Raw genomic sequence first — 21,319 nt, forward strand, 5'->3', positions numbered from 1 at the left:
GTTCCACCTCTGCCCCCGCGCTGTAATACGGAATAGTTATCTGGCAAATGGCTTGCTGTATGTTTTTGCATCTGCATTTAAGCACCTAATGCTATCCTTGATTATCATATATGTACACAGCGTAATGATCTCATAAGAGCAGAATCACTTTTATGAGCCATATGATGCAGGAAAACATATGTGAACACCATTATTTCTGGTTTTATTTTTTTCCTTGGAGTCTTGCGTTACTTTTCTTCAAGGGACTATGGAGTCCACTCCGTTCCTCTGTTTCCTATTGTAGTTACCTCTTTCCCGTCTTCACTACAGAATAATTGCTCCTTGACTACTAAGAAATAAGCAGAAACTGGGGATATCTATACTTTCCCTCTGGTTTGCAGTTCTGTTGCCCAATCAGTATACCAGTGTCATATGTTACAAATGTGTAGAGAAATATAAGGGTGCGTAGTAGATGTATGCAACTAAAATAAAAAAAAACCCTATAACTGAGAAATAACACTGTAATTGTCTGAGACATTGTTCCAGTTTAAGCTGAACTAATACATTATGCAACTAAGAATTTAGTAAGAACATAAGAAAGCAGTAACATATAATAATAACCATGAGCTTATGTAGCTGCATAGTAACATGTGTAGCTTTGAAGTAACAAATTATGTTGGTTTTAATGGATTTTATTTCATGAGTTTTTCATACAAAAATAATCTATTTATTTCAATCTGGGATTAAATTAGGAACGCGATTAGAAAAAACTTTTTTCAGTGCAATAGTAATCATGTTTAGGATGCAAGAGCCCAGCATCCCAGTAGTCATTATTGTGACGCTTAGGTTTTAGCCTTCAGCTCCTTTCTGGCCTTTCCCACTGCAGCCCAGAGCCGGGCAGCAGATCCCTGCATGCCGAGCAAGGGAAGGCACTTGCGTCCGAGGGGGAGTGGGGAACTTCCTGAGAAACGCTTCAGAAAAGTGTTAGGGGGAATTTGATGTTTCACATTGAGGTTCAGGAAATGTCTGCCTCCAGCAGCGGCCTGAACCTCTTCGAGCACTGCAATGCCTCAGCTTTTTATCCCAGGAGAGAGCCACCTTATGTGGAGGAATTGCCTTTCTTTTATCCAGTCACATGTGATTGGAGAAGTAATTGAGGGTATACGTATGTTAATAACTGCTAGGGATTTTAGCAGTATCTTAATATTATGCTACAGGCATTTGTTTCAAACATAAAGTTGTTCTGCTAAATGCACTATTTGAGGTTGTGCACATTCATAATTTCACTGCTTTATGCTCATCTGGAAGGGATTGAGCTTTTTTCTCCCAGTCGTATTTTTTTTTTTTTTTTTTTTTTGAAAATGTTTATGTTCTTGATTTTAATGATACTTGGATTAGGACAGCCTTTTTTCTGAGCAAGCATTCTCTCATTTTAGTCACATGCCTGTTTTACATGAAAGAATACAAAAGAAAGATACAAAAGAAAAAAAAAATACTTGGTACACTTGAAGTTGAGCTGAATTTGACCCTTAAATACTGGCTTCATTCTTACTTCAGTCAGTGTAAGCCATATACTGGACCCATGGAAACGACTTACTCTGTAAATGAGATGTTAGGGTTAATGAACCAGTTCTAATAGCTCCAATATTAAATTTTCATCTAATGTAATTTATCAAAACTAAATTGTTTATAATTAAGGTGGACATGTACTTTACAGCTCTTCTATACTGTAATGAAATATTAGTTAAGCATTAATCAGAAGACATCTATGGTATTTCTCTTTTTCTCTTTTTTTTTTTTTTTTTTTTTTTTTTAATTCTTACAATTACACCACTTAATAGTATAAGTTTTGATAAACCTAGAAGGTTATCGTCACCTGCTCTGTGTGGGGAGATGGAAGGTTACCCAGGAAGCGAGTGCTATGGAATAGCAAGTAGGTAATTCGGTTGAGGGAAGCTCTTTCTTGCATAAATAATTAATCCATCTCTTTATGTGCTCGTCCAAGCTGTAGCAGGAAAGTGCCCGTTAATCAAGCTGCTGTTTGGTCATTTATACTTTCAAATCACTGTAGGCAGGTCTGGAAATCTGAAATGGCCCCTGTGCTTTCCTCAGAGGTATGTCAGTAGTAGGTAAAATAATGTCTTTAAATCTGGGTGTTTTAGAAATGAGGTGCTGATACACGAGCAAGTGAATTTTAGAGGTGGTCCAAATTGTTTTCAGTAATTGCCTTTTATGCTTCTGTTGCCTGCCTCGTGTTAAATGTAGGAAACGTGACACCATCACTAGAAATGAAAAAAGTATCGTGAGTTTTGAGAAACCTTTGTCTTTATAAGCAAAGTCAGTTGTTTCTGCTCGCTGTTTCCAAGGTAGCCTTGTGAGGCTGTCTCTGACAGGTTATTAAAAACAGACGCTAAAAAAGGAATCACTTCTGATCCATGAGTCTTCCTGCTGGAGACGGGAAGAATGTTCATGGCCTGAAGCAGAAGTAAGCAGGAGAATTTGTTATGATATTAATTTGTACGCATGGGGCATTTCAAGAGGACTAATAGTTTCTTCATTAGCCTGTTGGCTTTTGGGGAACCATCTTGCCTTCATTGGTAGTCTTCAAATCTTGAATTTGCTTCCTTTTTATCTCTCTTCCGTGTTAATTTTTGAACTTCTAAGATAGAAAAATGTAATTTTAAATAGATCACAGCAGTTATGCAACACACTAATTTTCAGCCACTTACAGAGTATGCCACATCTTTAAAATCAAGTATTAATGAATTCCATAATAAACTATGCTACCACTTACGAGCCTCTACTAGCTGGAAATAAATTGATGCTGTGCAAAATGTTCAGACTCGACAGACATCCTGAATATCAAGAAGTAAATCCAATCCAGGGGAGTGGGAGCAGGAGAAGCAGGTCCTTCAGGTACAGAAATAATCTTGGTTTGATCACAGGAGGACAGCAAAGTATTCTGAAGCTCCTGAAATGGTCCCTGTCTGAGAGAGGGCTTTATACTTCAGCCCCGAGTGGCAGAAGAGCTGGTCTTTCAGTGCACCCTTGGCCTGCCAGCATCTCCTGTGAGTTCAGAGCTGGGTTTCCATGTTCTGGCTCCAAAATACTGGGCCAAATGTTGAAGCCTGTAATCAGGCAGACTCTCAGGGAATCAAAATGTCCTATGATTTTTGTATCCATAGATTAAAACAGGATGACTTTCTGGAATTAAACTTTAGGAAAGCCTGTGAGGGTCATGAGTTGTGCTATGATACCTCAACATTAGATCAGGTTCTTTAAATACCGTATACTCTGAAAGCCTTCAGGATCTGGCCCTCTGCTTGGTCCTCACACAGAATAACTTGGCATGGAAGAGATTCAGCGTACATCATCTCTATCCGTCCTGCAGCCTTCACCTTCACCATCGTTGTCATATGGGAAACGCTACTGGTGCCAGCCCCGCTGAAATGGTGCTGCTGGGGTACTGGGACTGAGCATCTTGAAGGCGGGGGCGAGAGTGACAGAATGAACCTCACTCTGTCTCAATGAAAAATCCAGGGGGACGTCGCTTCCATGTAGCGTTACTGGCTCTTCCTTTCAGTCCTGCCAGACTTATCTGCAACCCCAATTAGAGAGGGAGAATGCCTGTCAAAATAACTTGTGACTTTTCACATCCTTGTTGTTTAGTAATAAATACAGAGCATGTTTAGAGTCCAGATGCTGTTCTGAAAAAAGTGTTAAAGAATTACAGTCTTTAATGAGAAAAAAGGTAGCATTTAGTATTTGAGGGTTTTTTTCCCCTGTGCTTCAGAGAAGGCAGCACCTTGAAGGAACTGTCTTGTACAGGGTTAATTTTTTTTTTTTTCTCGATGGCTTTCAATGTGCTTTTATCATCATAACAGAAGTTCTTAGTGACTCATACTATAAAAACAGCAATCTGTTAATGAGGCATTTACCTTCAAATGCTTGAAATGCCATCTTGAGTGGTTTTAAGTATTAAGTTGTGATAATATAACTGCACTGTACTTTTAACAATTATCTGCATTTAAATTCCCACTCTGACTTTTTGAAACTGTGTTTTAGCATCCATCAGCCCTTAAATACACGAAGCCTATTTGAAAGCTGAATTTCTGGGCCCTCATTCTTGAAAAATGCTATTCTGAGAAAATTTAATCAAATAATTTAACCTCTAGGGCTGGAATTCTGCCTTTCATCATTTAGTTGGGGCCTTTTGACGATGATATTTGCTTCCAAGTTCTGTAAATTCTCAAACTCTCATAATATGTTCCCATGTCTCCATGATCAAAACATTCATTTGTACTGCAGATAATAGAGTTTTGGCCCACGAGGTAAAGCAAAAAAAACAGTAATGCTTACGTAGTTTTACTGTGGCGGTAATGCAGAGCCCTAGGAGAGCCTCCAGCATAAAACCAAAAAAAGCACAGCGGGCAGATGTAGTAGATATTCACAAACTAGCAAAGCAAGAAAGGCCACCATACTGTGTCACAGCATGCCTTCAAAATAGAAGCAACGTGATGTTGGACTGAGCAGTCAGTTTAATTAAAGACAAGTGCAAATAACAAGAAAACACTGTTAAACCATCAGAACACCTGCATAAGAGTGCCCTAAATCTTCACAAGTTCTCTGAATCCTGTCGGCAGCAGCGCTTCTGCCCTGCACTCGCCGCCCCATTGCTCTCCTGATGGCATCCTTGTGTAAGAACATTTTGTCGGTTATTCATTTTGTTTGCCAGATGATGATCCTGCGGGTACCCAGGGGTGGTGTTTTGCCTGTTCCTAGCCCCGTTATCCTACCTATCTTTCACTTTGTGTTGCCATTCATTCAAGAGAGGAATATTAACATACTGTCCCCCGTTAAGTGCATTAAATGAACATTGCATTGCAAATGCAAAGTTCATTTTTTTTAGACTCTTGCACACCGCAGCGATCTCCACTTTTGAACTTGCTTTCCTATATTGCCTTCCTTCAGACAGCTGCTTCACTGTTATCTGTGAGGCTTTTGCGGATGACATGCGCTACAGCACTTGCTAGATTTTTAGCTACATCTACTGGCGCTCTACTGGCAAACCCATCTTTTCCACACATGGTGAGGTTGTTTCTTCTTTTGAAAGGCATCTTGCAACAGCCTGTGCACTGTGGTGCTGTCAGAAACATATGCCTCATAATAAAGATTTATGTGCTGCATATATGTCAGCCCTGACAATCCCGGACTGTTTGTGTGCTCTGCTAAAACAGCAGCTAAGTCTTCAGAACTGTAACGTTCAAAGCTCATGCTTGTCTCTTTCCATTTGTCCTTTTGGTGTGGTCTCTGTGTTTTCTGTTTCTTAGCCAGTTATTTCAGAGCTAATTAACTTATTCTAAATGAGTGCAGATTCACACACACACACACACACCTCCCCCGGTATTTCATTTCTTATCTCCCCCGCAAATAGAGGTCTGTGGAACTGCGTTAGTTTGCTTCTAAACACGGCAGATGCAAGGAAATGCCCTGTGACTTCCTTAGTCCGTGTATCCTGATAGCTATTACCACTTGGCAATATGTTTTTAAAATCTGTAATTTGATTAAATAGTGAATACTTGGTGAAGGTACTTAGGGTTTTGGGATTTTTCATTACTACTTACAATGGTTGACTTGGAATCAAAAGCATTAAATGAGCGTGTAATGGGGAGTTCTCCTTAAAGGGTTCATGTAAAAATGCCTGAGGGGCGAACTCTGTTTTCTGTCATACAGAGATAAATTGAGGGGAACTCTACTGAAGTGAATGGAAGTAGCTCACATTAAAATCACCATAATGATAGTAGAAAAAAATCTTATAATGGATGTTGCTATCAAAATCTTAATTTTTTTTTTTTTTCCCCTTTCTGACACACAGAAATGTTTTGCTGATTATTCCAGCTTTACCATTTCCAAAATATAGGCTTCATTGTAAGGAATGAGTCCAGAAAAGTGTCTTTGTTGGGGCCTTGCTTAAGTAAGGACTGCAGATGGCTTTTAGGTAACTATAAAATGAGAAAGGTAAATGAGAATGGCCAACTTGCAAAACAAAAAGCAGACACAGAAAACATCTAAAAGAGGTAGTGATGGAGCTTTGTTCTGCTATGGATTTGTTACTATGTGTCTGACTCAGTATTTCACAAAATGCCAGTATGGTTGAGGTTAGAAGGGGCCTCTGGAGGTCAGCTTGTGCAACCCCCCCTGCTCAAGCAGGGCCACCTAGAGCCAGGACCATCCCAAGGATGGAGGTGACGCAACTTCTCTGGGCAACCTGTGCCAGTGCTCGGTCACCCTCACAGTGAAAGCATTCCAAGCACAGAAATAAGAAACTTGACCTGTTATAAACATGTTATAATGATCTCCCAACACAAAAATAAGGCTGAAAGAGTTGAAATGATCATTGGCTGCATGGGAAGGAGCACAACCGCTAGAAATGGGAAAGCAGTATTGCCCTGAGATTTTGCCTTCCTCTCCTTCTTTTCACTGTGAAAGAAAATGGATTAGGAAAAGTTTTCCAAAGATTTTGAGTGATGGGAGCAGACTTTGTAGAAGCCTGCAGATGCTCAGCGAGTTTTCGGAAGCTTTTCAGGGTGAAAGGTTGCGGGACGCCTACTGAAGTTGGTTCCCTGCAGGTATCCCGCTGGCACCTGCCTGAATAGCATGGTGCTACCTTGCTAGGCAGGATGGAGAAGAGAGGCTGTCTTGGCTGCTGAAAGGGCCTACGCTCTCTGGCAGGTCTGGGAGTGAGAAGGGGGCTGCGCAACTGCCTGAGGATGCGTGGCAAAGAGCACTAACTTACTCTGAGATCCAGTTTCTCTTAAACATTCGTACCACCTGATCAAAAGCTTTACAGGGAAGGAGGAAACACGCTGTGTGTTTTGTTCTGAAACACGTTGCCAAAAAGATGACTAACTGAGCTACCTGACAACTTTTAGGAAATACTAAATGAGTTCACATGCGGTTGTGTTTTTGTGAAGTTGCATTTTTAGGGCACAGATGTTTTGCTTCCACCCATACTGTCAAGCAATAAAAATTTGGATGATCAAAAGGTTATTTTAAATAAAAGCAAACAAACAAAAAACCACCCCAAACTTTACATTTTTTTTTAGCCTGTGTGATTTCCACCTCCCCGTGTGTTGGTTTCTGAGCCTTTAACGTATAATTGGGTCATACTTTCCAATTTTCTCAGTACGGTTCCCAAATTGCAAAAATCCTATTGTCTTAAAAGGGAATTGGTATGTCCTCCGTAAGCTTTTTTTGAGTAGTGGGGTTTGAGGTTCTCAAGTGATCCACTCATTCCAGACAGGGTAAATGAAATACTGAACATCATACAGGTGGGCAGCATTCTTTGTAAGCATACATTTGCATGTCTGTTTTCTTGCACACGGTTGTTAGCACGTAGATGGGTGTACTGTGTGGCCAGGGTCAACCCACCAATATAGCATAGGTATCGTAGGTTGTTTTGTTTGCGTTTTTTTGCAAAAGATCCCTAAATAGTTAGAGTACTTGAGTTAGTGATAAGGTTTTCAGAAGTACTCAGTGTCTCTTCAAAAAGGCTATGCAAATCCCAATTTTTACCACTTAAAATTAATCTAAGGTGTGGTTAGGATTTGAAGATGTAAATTAGTAACCAGTGTGGTAATAGTGAATAAGTTCCTGATTTTACATGGGGTTTATAATAATAATTGTAAACCATGCTTTGAGTAAGATCTTAATTTATGCCAGTGCTGAAAATAAGCTTGATAAATTCACTCCCTTACATGCATAAGCACAATTTGGTATATTGTGCAGACTCTACCACTGACAGTATCAGGGCTAAAAAAGCTTAGAAGAGAAGTAAATTTGATTGTTATTAATTTAGGACTCACATGAGATGAATTCACTGTATCTGTTGTATTGCTGTAATTATATACTGTATTAGTATATTGACAGTACACTGCATCTTACTCAAAATTACATATTATTTTCTTCCATTTTCAAGCAGTTGATTCACCTGCAAATTCACAAACTAATGCAACAGATTTCCCCAGAATAACCACGTCGTCTCTGCTTCCTTTTAGCAAATGCATTGCACGGTTACAGGGAACTTTAAAGCTGTGAATGTGGAACTTGCACTGACTTCCATCAGGGGACCAGACCCAAATCTTTGCAGAGTCAACCTCTTCTCTACCCTAATGATTAGAGCATTTGGTTCCACTTACTGGTTTTAAACATTACTCACCATCTATATTCTACTAATAATAAGTTTTTGCAATAGATGTTAAAAAAGAAAATGCAGTAAACAGTATTGAAGAAAAAAACACAAACACACGTGTAAATATCACTGGACTCTGATATCTTCTTTAAAATAGTTAGTTTACGTTTCTTTCAACTAAATGTCCTTTTCTGATTTTTAATGTTTGAGGGAGGCCTGCAGGTTGGCGTGCCTGAAGATATTTGTTGCTGTGGGATCCTATTTCTCACTCAACAGTCTTCCCTCAGGCTTTGCATCCCTGTTAACTGAGCTGGTCGTGCTGTTTGCAACCTTAGTGGTAACGGTGACCCAGAGTTGCAGCTACTGGGAGGGAAGGGCCTTCTCATGGTGCTGGTAGTACCGCGCTGCTTTGTAGTCCTCTGCACATTTGCAGAGTCTCCCTGCCCAAGCAAACTTCTTTTCACAACTGGAGATTAATCATCTGCTGGGTTTGTAGATTAATTTTATTAACAGGCACATACCGGATCATTAGTTCAGGCTCGTGGCTTGATCTCGCGCTTCTCCTACGCTCTTTTGACAAGTGGAAACATTTTATAAATAGTAAATGAAGTGAGAATGGGATTAAAAAATGAAAATAATGCTATGAAGTATGAAACCCATGTTGTTTTTAAATAAGTTAGTAGTTGGAAGAGACATTTTCCCAAATTGCCTTTCCAAGCTTTTTTTCTCTCTAATTTTTGATTACTTTTTTTTTTCCCCTGTGCTTTTTAAAATCCCAGTTATTTATTATGCTTGGTATATAGTTTTAGGTGCTCAGCAGATAGTTTACAACTAGAAATTTTACACTGATAGTACAATTGCAGAAATTTTGTTTGTGCTTTAGGATGTAAAACCAGAAAAATATCATTCCTGAGCTGGTCCTGTCAAAGCAGAATATTTGGGGGAATGAATCTTTGTTTCTGGCTGTGGAGGCACAGTGCTCATTAATGGGAGCAAAGGCAGAACAACCCACCTAGCAATCCATTAACGGGGCTTTATAGCTTTTTGTTTATGACAAACATCACTAATGACCCATTAGGTTAGAAAACTATGCAGAGAGCCATGCTGCTCTGGGCTTTCCCAAAAGAAGGCTAGAAGGGCATCCGGAGAGTCTGCTGACTTTCATGTGTTGGGCCCTACATCTGTTAGTGCTAGCACCTACGGATGATGGGCAAAGGTTTCTTGAATTCTCAAAATCTGTGGAAACAGGGCTCATATGTTTTGTTGCTTTGTCACAAAAATGCAAATTGTGAGCAGAAGTGGGAGTCCCTCAAATTCATACAGAAAGAGAGGCAGGAGAGCTGCTGTCTCTTAATATTGTATTTCTAACAGCTCATTATGAATGTTTCCTGCACATCTGACAATGAATTGTAATGGACTGTAATTATGGAATGAGTATGTGCTGTATTTTGATTTGAAATCCATTGCTAATTAATTAAGTGCAAATCTGAATGCTGTGACAACAAAATGGTGGCTGATTTACACATCTGGTTTAATTTTCCGTTCTGAAATAAGATGAAACTGAGGTTTTTCTTTTGAAGTTTGTAGAGGACTTTTATTTACAAAGTGACCGACTTCTGTAAATTCTTTTGATTTCTTCACAATTGGTCCATTAATGTCAGTGGAAGCTTCGTGTCTTGTTTATGTAGGTCTCTAGACTTGAGTACCTCCTGCCAGTACTCCTTAAGCACAGAGTATAACCTTTGCATTCCCCGATAGAAACGTCACAGACACAGCGTATTACTGCTCTTAAAAACCAGCTTGTGCGTTAGCAGCGCCTCAGCTGGGTGAGAGCAGCGTATGAATCCCAGCTCCGTTCTCGAGGCTGTTGGTCGCCCTATCGACATCAGTGGGGCTTAAAACATTACGGGTTCGGGTCTGGGAGTGGTGCAGGCTGGAGTGTTATTTATTGACAGCTGTGAGGCGTTGGCGGTGACGTGAGATGCTTCTTAAAATTTGCTTTTTGCACAAGGTGAGGTGACATGAGATGCTGCTTTTCACGCAAGGTGAGAATGTGGAACAGCATCTTCCCAGCTTACGAACCAGAAAATGATGAGCTTTTAACCAGTGGGATTTGGCTTTTAAAAATAAATAAATAAATGTCTGGATGGGTTTAAGTCGGTGAACTAATTGATACTCTATGATTGTTCTGAGTATTTTCCCCACTTAATGGTGATAGATAATATTTTGTTTAAGCAAAACACTCCCATTACTGGTTTTGTTTATTAGGAGTGAGGAAACTCTTGATTTTGTTTTTAAGATTTCTATCAGGTTTTCCTTACTTTAAAGGTGGATAGGCTTCACTAAGCGGCGATGTTGCCGGAGGTCACAGCTACGGAAGGAAGCAAATTAACATACAGTATGTTAATTTGTTTTCCCTGTCCTTCAGTCACAGTGAGGAGAGTCTAAGTATTTCAGTGACTGAGACTTTGGATTCCCGCTCCTTGCTACACAACAACAACAAAAGCTATTTATAGCAATAACAGTTAGCAGTGATACAGCAGCCTCAGACAGCTATAGGCAGCGTCTCACCATGACCACAAATGTTAACTGCTTTTGCACTGAATGCCTCTGTGAAAACAAAGAGCACTGAGAAATAAAGATCAAAGCAAAACCAAAAGAAAGATTTTTTTATTGCTATGTTTTACTTTGCTGGCAGACCAGAGCAAAGGTTTTCTGAACATTTAAAAGATGAAAAAGGTGAAGAATCCCAGAAGCGATTTATCTTGAAGCGAGATAACTCTAGTATTGATAAAGAAGACAATCAGGTTGGTTCTCGGTTCGAGAGTTGCTGAAATTTGTTCTGTTTTTGAAGGTGGGCTGACTGATGTTATTGTTGTTCTTTTGTTGTTGCTCTCCTCCTCCTCCTCCCCTGCCCCCTCCCCGCCTCCTCTGGCGTACGTACCACCGTGGGTAGCATCGAGCCCCGGCGTGGCCGCTTCAGCCGTGGCAGTGTGTGGGTTTGCATGGGTGGTTTGCTTGGCGCAGGACTTGTTGCATGCCCACGGGAGGGGGGATGCCGACGGCTCCGGGCTGCGTGGAAGGCTGTGTCAAGTCGCATTTCTCAATGTCTCGCCTAACTATGGCAGTTGTTCCGCTCCCTACAGCTTTCTCCTTCTGTTGTACCCATTCAGAGTTGGATTTCAGTATGGACCGATGATAAACTGATGTAGCCCAAAAAGGAGAGAGGGAAAAAAAAAAAAAAGCCCCAAACAAACATGTGATGGGGAGGCCAGGGGGATTTTTTTTTTTTTTTTTTTAAACCATCCTAAACTAAGTTTTGACAAAAATAAATCAGCTTCATCTTTTAGTTCCCTCCCTCCTCCTGTGCCCTCACCACCTTTTACTGTCTGTGTAACTTACTTGCTTGTCGTGCATGTACTGTGGCAGACGTTCCCCCTCTGTGTTGCCTGTGCCATAATGCTCCCTTACCTTAGGTGAGCCCGATGAGTAGGGGAGCGCCAGGGAAATGTGTGTGTTTGTGCTGCCTTTAAAAGCGGGTCTTGTGCTGCTTCAATTCAGTGCAAGCTGTGTATGTGGAATATATTAACAAAAAAAATGAAAAAGGGTTCTGACGTGAATTGCTTTTATGAGAAAATTCTCACAGGTAAGAAGACAGCGTATGCTTTCTTTGCTTAGGTAATATTTGTGGAGGGCTACCTGCTAGTGAGTCTCTCATTGCCACTCTCCTTCATGTTTTCAGTAAAGGACTTATTTTTTCCCCTTCTTTTTTTCTTTTTTTTTTCCCCCTTTTCCTTGACTTTCACTTGTACGTAGCAGCCTTGCCAGTTATGCTGCGTCCGAGTTGGCTTTGAAAACAAAGCCCAAGCATTTTCAGGGTGCGGTGAACGTGAGGATCAGCCAGAGGAAAGCAGCATGGCCTATCTCACCAGGTGCTGGGGTGCAGGGGGAGAAGGAGCAGTACTTGAAACCCAATTGCCAATGAAGCATTTCTTGCTGGGGGTCCTCTTCTCCTCTCCCTCCCACGGCACAGCCATTTCCTGCACTGCGGTTTACCGAGAGGCACAAATGGCCCTTCTTTTCCCAGCGAAACTGAAGTCGAGAGTTCCTTGTGGTGTGGAAATGGTTAAAACTGTCGTGCCCAATATTTGGGACTACTTCTCCTTGTACACATAGGCTTTGGTGGGGTTCTTCTAGGGTTTGCAGTTTAGCTCTTGCAGCCTAGTTTCCCTCTTTTCTTCCTCGATTCCGTAGGTAGCGCAGCGCTGCCTGCCCTCCTGCTCCTCGCAGCCGGCAGGAGAGTCGAGAAATCTTAGCAGTCGAGAGCAGCGGCACTTAGGCTTGGGGTGAGAACACCCGATTTTAGGGCGGCGGGTTCACAAAAGCCGTGCAGAAAGCCTCGTTTCGGCCACTCGCTCTATGAACCCGTGTGCAGTATCTAACTGGAAACCCTCGGGTGCCCAGCCTCGCCGGGCGCTTCGTGCAGGAATGACAGCTATCGTTTTCATGCTTCATTTGTTTAAGTGAACATTTATTATTCTCAGCTGACAGTTACTTAACGGCAGTTTTTAACAGCTCAACTTATATAACCCTCCTGGTTTTCTTTCTGCTCAGCAAAACAGAATTCTTCCATTTAGAGATGACAGACGAAGTAAATCAATTGAAGAGAGAGAAGAGGAGTATCAGAGAGTGAGGGAGAGAATATTTGCACAAGATGTGAGTAGTTGTTTTAATTGCCTCTTTAGTGCCATACCTTCGCCGGTAGTCAGACAGTCTTGCTCCCCTCCGACACGAACACCGCAGCTGGACTTTGCCCTGTGGAGCTGGAGGCGACAGGGAAGGGCGATTGGCGCAGAGGGTCCGAGAGGAGCTCGAGAGGTGCGGAGGTTGGCTTCTGGAGAAGGAGGTGACGAGAGTTGCAGGGAGAAGGGTAGAGGAGAGATCGGGCCCAGCATGTTGTCTGGGGAGTGCTTATCCCGTTTCTTTGAATGCTCGTGTGGTCTAGGTTTCCCTCTTTTTTCCTTCTCTTTTGCCAACCAAAGAGCAGTGATTTAAATGGACACTCTCAATAGTTTCAAATAGCTGTGTTATTTCATATTTGTTTCGAGCTGCATCAAATTTTGTAAGTGTCCTTCTGCAGAGCCTCCTCATGGTTTTATTTCTTCCTGTAGCACTAAGAACAAAGAAAAGCCAGAGGTTAAACATGGCGTTGCACGGATTTCTGAAATGACCGATTAAGGAACTGTATTTCTGCCATCAGAAAGAATTGGTCTCATTGATGATGATTTTATTCTGAAAGGAATAAAATGAAATAGGCCTTATAATTCCTGCCTTACCAAAAAATCAGAACTTGCACAACAAGCTACATTGCTAGAGGAAAACATTTAAATACAAAACATCTGTGAGCCATACCTCATGTTCCTGAAAAAGGAGGAAAATAATAATTTGCTATAATACTGTAATGACAGGTCCTAAAAGGAAAAAAAGAAAAAAGTCAACATTTTATTGTTTTGTCTCACATCTCAGTGGGAGCTCTGCCACTTAGAGCAATATGGGAATAAACCCAATTAAAACTATTATTGAAAATCATATTTGGCAGTGTCCTTTTAAATTAAAACTGTTCATATATTGCAGGATTAACAGTATTATTTTAGATATCCTTTTATTTTGCTCTGGTTTTGGAGTTGCACACATCCAAGTAATTTTTCTTTAGCAGAATACATTGTATAGTTTTAAGGTGTGTGTTGTCTCGTTTGTGATAAGTAATTTTGCTTGTTTGTAAGTAGCTTGCCACATCTAAATGTTTTTAGCCTGGCTTTTCCTTTCTTGACTGAGACAATTCCAGTAAAAGCAGATGCCCTTCAGTTTACGTTTTGCTTTCAGCGTGTGGGTCTGATGTAAATACTGTCACAGTATATGCGGTAGAGTTACAGCGTTGTTCAAGGGCTGCAAAAGCCTCTTTGCAACCTGTCTCCTATACGAAAGTTGCTGTTTCTGGCTTATTACAAAGGAGCTTGTACAGAACAAGCAGACTGCAAATGAGACAAAATGTTGTTTACAAATACTGTATGGAAAGTTGTTGCCAAAATAATGCAGTTTCTATCACAAGCAGCAGCTAGAAATGCTAGGCTGGGAAACGGAGGTGACTGGAAAAGTGTGCTGAAACTCGCTCCGCAATGCGCTGCTGTTTTTATCTCTAGGTACTTGTGTTTTAAAGACAGGCAAGCGGTGAGCATTTTAATTGCTCGCAGCATGAGGTTGTTGTGGTCCATTGGGTTAGCATCTCCGAGCGGCAAGGCCTCAGTAACAGTGTGGTTTGTGGCAGGCATTTTAAATGGATTGGGAGTGAGTATTTTTAAAGATCAGCAATGTTAGATATCTCTCCCTCTCTCTCTCATATCCACTCATTTGCTCTCTCTCTCTGCTATTGCAGGTGTTAGTGAGCATTGTAGTGCAGTGAATTTCAGCAAGCTGTGCTAATAATATTAAGAGGAATATATGTCTTAGCTGAGCTTTTTTGAGTGGAGCGCTCCTCACAGATATCAGGTGTTTTTAGGATGATGTCAATGGTTGTGGACAATGTAATTTTTTTCAATTTCAGGGAAGAGAGCAGTGGCTTCTTATTGTAGGTAGCCACTCACTGGATGTAAGACTTTATAGTTTTAAAGCCCTCTGCAATCATTAATTAATCCAATTCTCCCCAGGTTTCTCTGAGGTATGTACCTAAGCCTTGTCATCCTGCAAATTATAGATGTAGAAAGAGAGACAGGGAGGGATTAATCATGTGGTATTTTTATTATCTTTATACTGTTTACATTGCTGTAGTCAAGCCTTTATTGGCGCCTTGCTTATGAACCTTAGCAAATGGATTATAGATACTTCACTTCTAATTAGAGTATGCACGAAGAGAGCTTGCATGAGAGGTCTCCAAAGGGCAGCCATGAAGGTCAAGAGTACTGCCACAACTGTTGCACCTAGCACCCCTCTCTAAACATGTTTGAGGTACCCAAAACTCTTTGGATAACATATCAGCCCAAGAGTCAAAACTCTGAACAAAATTTAGGAGGAAAAGGCAGTCTGGTTACAGGGGCAAAAAATTCTGTGCATGTTTCAAATGCTGTGAAAAATGTCTTAACATGGACCCCACATACCAGCCAACAGAAAGTTTGCTTCCCCTTCCTTTGATTTTGCAGCACTCTAGTGTGCCAGATATCTTCATCTCCAAGTGGGAAGGTTTTAACAAAATAAATATGTTCATGACTAATGTCATCATTATGATAGTCCTTATGATGATTAGTCTGATATTAGTCAGTTCTTCTGGCAAGTTTTCCATCTGCTGTGTTGGCTATCATAAATTTTGACAAGGGGAGCTGGAGGTTTTAATGACTCCTGTCATGTGTAGAGTCATAGCAAGTGGCAGGGATTGAGAAGCATGTTAATGGGATATCTTAATAAAAAGATTGGTGGAGAAATAAATAGTTAATAAATGTGATCATTCCAGCTCGCTGAAATAAGAACTACAAAGTGCACCTCAACCTTTTCAGGCTGCTAACAGTAAAACAGTGCTGCATGAGCTCTGTTATGCTCAAAGCTATTTTCAAGGTTATTTTTTAATTGCAAAAGCTACAACCTTCCTTTTTAAAACATGTTTTTATTGGAAATTTAGTTTTACAACAGTCTTTGAATTTTACAACCAAGTGCACTGGAGCAGAGGACCTGGAGTACCTGGAGTATTTAGTTGCTTTTAGCAGGTTGAAAAGTAATTGTCCAAGAAAGACCAAGAACAATCTAAAAGAGTAAAAAAAAAAGTGTATGTTGTTCTTTCCCTGTGCGTTAATTCAAATTGTAGATTTAACTGAGAATCGTAAATGGTACACTACGTTTGGCTTCTAAGCATGCAGAAAATTGATTCTAAAGGCTAGCAATCAAATTACATAAGGGAAATTTCATTCTTTGAGGTTAATGCAATGTATAACCTCATGAGCCAGAATCATGTAAGGACCATCCATTGTTCATAAATATATCCTCTAGTAATCATAGTGTATTCACTGAAAAATGTAGATGTTTTATTACTTAAACAAATGCTAGAATTGCCCATGGTACACATGGAACTTATTAAAGGAAATACGCATGCTTTTTATTTTTTGTTGTTAATTGTAATCACTATTTTTTAACTAAGGAGTGTATTCTGACGAGCCAGACCTTTAGATAAAATAAGTTATGATTCCTCTACTTAAGAAAACACTGAAGATTTTTGTCACTCTCTTAAAGAGAGTCACGAAAGAAATATTTGAAAAGGCGGCTTCAGCCTTTCCTATCCGTCTAGGCAGAAAAGATTAGGAAGAAGAAGGTTTAAAATTAGTAAAAACAAAACAAAGACACGCCTCGTGTTGGCTACCATAAACCTGTAGGTACTAAAACTCCCATACTGCTGTACAGAGCCTTTGTTTGTGGCTGCAGATCAAGCAATAAGCATTAGTGGGAAGCCTGAGATCTATCACGTCTTGTTAACTGACGTGAAAATGATTACCTGATGGTATCCACTGCAGGATATTGCTGCATGTTAATAGTTATCTATGTTGGCTAATGTAATTAAAAACAAGAGCAGCAACCCCCAGTATACCTAGTGCACTGACAGAGCTGATGCACATTTTCCAGTTGAGACTTTAAAAGGTTCTGGGAAATTGGAAGAGTGAAATACTTGTTTCATAAATGACGATTAGTCATACAGAACACCCTAATGGAAGTCTTGCATGCGGAGGTCTCCAAGGAGGCGAATTTGTAGGTAATCTTGCATAACTTTTTTCCTTCTGTAGATTTGTTATTTGATATTTGATTAAGTATACAAGAGCCAAGTGTTTTAAGAATGTTTTTGACAACAGCCGTGCTGTGTACTTAAGCTTTCCTGGTGCTTTAAATTGAGTATTATAGATGCTATAGATCAGGAAAGTGAGTTCTGACCTTGTAGTAACTAAATTGCTATCCAGAGCTGCTTAGCCATCTGATTTTTAACAGTAAGAATAACATAATAAAAAAGTGCCTGTCTTCTCTGCCTCTCAGCCTCACACCTGTACTGAAAAATAGTTTCCAGGGATTGTGTGGTCCTCTGCCAGCATTGTCAGCCAGGAAGACAAATGGAGTTATTACAGACTCTGTCTTTAAGTCTATAATGCAGTTGATAGTGGGTCCCATAAAGAAACTGAAAAGGGAGCAGACTTCTCCACTTGCCTGATAAAATATAAATCCCAGATATTTTTCTACTTTATGCCCCAGTCTCTTTAAAAACTTGAAAAAATAAAATTCAGTTTAAAAAAAAGTATTCCAGACAGGTACATGCCCCTTTGCTTTTGTAACTTTGTGGGGACACAGACCAGTACTCTGGTCTAAGCAAAGGTTTTTACTCGCTTGTTCCAGAAAAGTAGCTATAACGCTGCTTTGGAAATGTGACTGCAGAGAAGTCAATGCACAAATGCCTATCATGAACCTCAAAGTGAAGACACAGCCCCACGGTTGAGGTTGTACAAGCCCACGGGGTGATTTCACTGTGCTCGTAGGTAGTTAGACTATGCTGAAGTTTGCACAGCCACATTTGTTAATGAAACCTTGTGAGTAAGGTACGTAAAATGAGAGAAGAGGCAGCGTTGTAGTTGTCGAAAGGATCCCAGTTTTAGGTGGAACAGTTTGTATCCCCTCTCGGCCTGGGGTGAAACCCTAGGTCTGCTGTAGCTGGTGAGAATTTGGTCCCTGGCAATGGAGAACTTGCTCCCGATATCCTGAGGCTTTGTGCTAAGGAGAGACACGCTTGCCACCGCAGCCCAGAGCCTTGCGTGTTTAGTTGGAGCGCAGGAAGGGAGCTTGCCGGGGAAGCCCATGGCGCTGTCAGATGTTCCCTGATGTGGATGCTGGGTGGGCAAATTACAGCTTTAATGAGAAACCACATTCCCTTCTTACGGCTAAATTCATTCCTTGTGTAAATTGATGGGATGGCACCGGCTGCGGTACCAAGAGAAAACTTTGTCCATGCATCCGCTGGAGCACTGGGAATGAGCTGGGTGTTGCTTCTGCTGTTGGCCAGCGCTTTTTGAGTAGGTCATTAGCTCACCCTTTTCAAAACAGAAACATCCCAAATCCATGCATATCCCATACCATTAAAATTTGACACAGCTAATGATGGCATTGCATTATTCTTTGAGCTGAGTCCCGTTGTTACAGAAGTAATGGGCATGATCTCTGGTGCCCTCCTCCCTTTGCCTGCCTTTTGTTTAAATTCAGTGCAAGTACTGACTGTCCTTTCTTCTGTACCTCATGGAGATATAATCCAATGACAGCTACTAGGCACTTCGTGTAGTGAACATGAAATAGGAGGGAAATGAAAAAATCAAAGAGGGAGAATTATTCATGGGAAATTGAGCACAGCTTCGTTTCTCTGCATAAAAAATTAAGTAATGCTAAAAGAATTATACACTTGCCCATAGGATTTATTTCTTCCGAGCCCTTCACCTTTCTCAGGATCTAAGTCTTCCAGCAAAGAACCTTTTTGCAATAGACTATTATTGTTGTTAATATTATTATTAAGATGATTATAATCATTTTATATCTCAGTGTGGGTATTACTGTTTCCTCTCTAACTGTAAAATGTGAAATCACATAGTATTTCTAAGTACTGCAGTATCTTCTCTCCCTTTGAAGAACGTTGTCAATTCTGCATGCTTTCCTCCTGTTTGTCCTTCCTACCTGCAGCTCTCTGCTATTCTGCAATCTTATTTTGAGGTGGTAGGGCAGACCAGTGGAATCTTATATTATGTAGGAAAAACGTTTTTCCCCTTCGAATTGCCAGTATTTTGCACGTACCACTGCCTTCTGATCTCAGGACTGAGAAGTTTCAGTTTGTTTCCAAACTGAGACCCCTCGCTGGCAACGTGTTGTAATGCATGGAATTTATTTTACTGGCCTGACCTTATTCTTGACCTTTTTTCCCTCTTGTCTTCTGCAAATGCGAATAATGCATGAATTGAAATCTCCTTAAGCCTGAACAGGGGAGATAATTCTAAAATCAAGGAAGGAACTGGAATAGCAGAGCATATCTAGAACGTCTGATACAATGCCTTTTTTATTTTTCAGTCAGTTTGCTCCCAGGAAAACCTTTTTGTGGAAAACAGGTAAAAAATAGCTTTTTTTTTTTTTTTTTTTTGTGTTAAACTTAGCTGTTTCTCTCTCTTATTATTTTGTCTATCTATAGTTCTATAGTTGTTTATCCTAATGCAAAGGCTATTGAGCAAATTTGTAAACCATATTATCTGCAGTGTTGTTCTGCTTTAAGAGGGGGGAAGAGAGATTGTCTTGCAGTATTGTATCTGAGCAGATAAGGTGTTACTACTGCTTTCCCAAGACTTTGCGTTTCAGTTTAAAAAGCAGTCTGGGGTGCGGGGGGGAACCCACCTAATGTTTCATTTCAACTGCTCAACCTGTCTCTGGAGTGCCTTTAGAATTTAACTTACTGATCTTTAAAAAGCACTCCAGCAGTGGCTGGATGACAGTATTTATGAAACACCACACTTGTGTTTCTGTTGTTTAACCTGCTCTCCTGTGGGACTGAGCGGCAGCACTGACTTCACTTGTTGCTTGTGAAGGCTCACGAGTCCCCCAGACCAGACCTGCTTTACCACTGCATTGTAGTAATGAAATGGTGATATCTGAGCTAACTGTTACTTTGCATTACTGGGTGATAGTTCTTATGGATGTTCGTTTTATCATAATAAATCCATTTAAAGCAAAGGGAAGAAGAAACTGTGCTTAACTAAGATCTACAAAATACGAAGCATTTGCTCTGTAGCACCCATAAATTAGCTTAGCTGTGTTGAAGATCTTCGAAATTGTGCACCTTTGTGGCAGATAAGGATTTTAACCAAAACGCTGAGAATTTCACTGGTGAGTGTTTGAGCAGTGCTAGCCCAAGTCTGTCCTGTGCAGGTTTTAAAACTGTTTATTATCCCCTTGAAGAAGGGGAGGTTATCTTTCACAGTATTATTTCTATCTCTGTCCATCTTTACATCTGTCAGATGTGTTTATGGGTGAGGTTGTTCCCATAGAAAATGACTCCACAGTAATGGTACAAACCAGCTTTTCTGATAGACACTCTTGAAAGCAGAATGAGGGAAGTCCCTCGGGAGGTAATGGCCACTGTCACCTAACCACCTCGTATTCTGAGAGCCAAGGATATTTCCTCAGCTGCTTCTTCTGTATCATGACTGTGGAGATATGTTTTATCAAAATAAATAAAAAATGCAACGGAGGAACCCAAAAAGCAAAAAGAAGATGCTCCCATAAACCTACTTTTTCCTCTCTGGAGAGAACGGGACAGTAAACGTGACGTAGTTGTTCATGTTCCCAAGTCAGTACAGAAAGTGCTCAGACACTGCGCTGCTGAGGATAGGGTGGAGACCTTTATGGGATAAACCATGAACTTCATAGCCAGGCCTCCATTGGTTTATGTATTCAATCTCACACCTGCATGCAGAAGAACGTGGCCAGTTATGGTGTTAGCACTTGCTTCAGTTTGCTCAAACCCGTGAGCTGGCTGACCAGCATTCCCGGTGTGAGGGTGCATACCCAAGTGGAGACCAGTAAAAGGCCAGGTTGGAAACTGGGCATTTGTTACTGCCTGCATGGTTGTTGTCAGGAGGGAGACTTCATCTGTGTTCCTCAGAACACTGCTTTTTCTTGCTGCATGCCTTACAGCCTTTGATCAGGTGAAGCACTTAAACTCGTACTTAGTTCCGTGCACGTGAGCAACCTTGTTGATTTGCTGTGTTGAAAGTTAGGTATGTGTTTAAGTGCTTTACCTTTCTTTTTCATCAGAGAACCCAAGCATTTCTGTGAGCTGCAGAGATTTCCAAGTGACTTAGCAAATGCTTAAAATTATATATGCAGTATTTTGCTGGCTTGCATTTTTTTATGTTCTTATTAGGTGATATTTTCATGAATTTTCTTTTGGAAGTAGATGTATGGTTCCTTGGCTTCTGAGAATTACCTTGCTCGATAACAGGAAATGTTAAATGGCCTTCAGCCTCCCTGGCTGACATTTCTTATGTTCAGTTGACTGTGCACAGTTATGGGGGTGGAGGGGGGAGTGGCGGTGGGATGCGGGGG

The 21,319-nt window shown here is 40.8% G+C and overlaps 1 protein-coding gene across 1 annotated transcript in view; it reads left to right on the top strand.

Moving 5' to 3' along the window:
- Nucleotides 1–21,319, top strand: part of ARPP21 (cAMP-regulated phosphoprotein, 21kDa) — a gene marked incomplete at its 3' end in the record, with an annotated part of 66,297 nt that overhangs the window by 17,407 nt on the left and 27,571 nt on the right. Inside the window, exons 11-13 of the mRNA XM_009578296.1 lie at nucleotides 10,869–10,977; nucleotides 12,785–12,886; nucleotides 19,292–19,329. Coding sequence (XP_009576591.1) covers nucleotides 10,869–10,977; nucleotides 12,785–12,886; nucleotides 19,292–19,329 — 249 coding nt within the window. The remainder of the gene's footprint in view (nucleotides 1–10,868; nucleotides 10,978–12,784; nucleotides 12,887–19,291; nucleotides 19,330–21,319) is intronic.

The sequence above is a fragment of the Fulmarus glacialis genome, unplaced genomic scaffold (genome assembly GCF_000690835.1).
Source record: "Fulmarus glacialis isolate BGI_N327 unplaced genomic scaffold, ASM69083v1 scaffold10640, whole genome shotgun sequence".
Classification (NCBI taxonomy): domain Eukaryota; kingdom Metazoa; phylum Chordata; class Aves; order Procellariiformes; family Procellariidae; genus Fulmarus; species Fulmarus glacialis.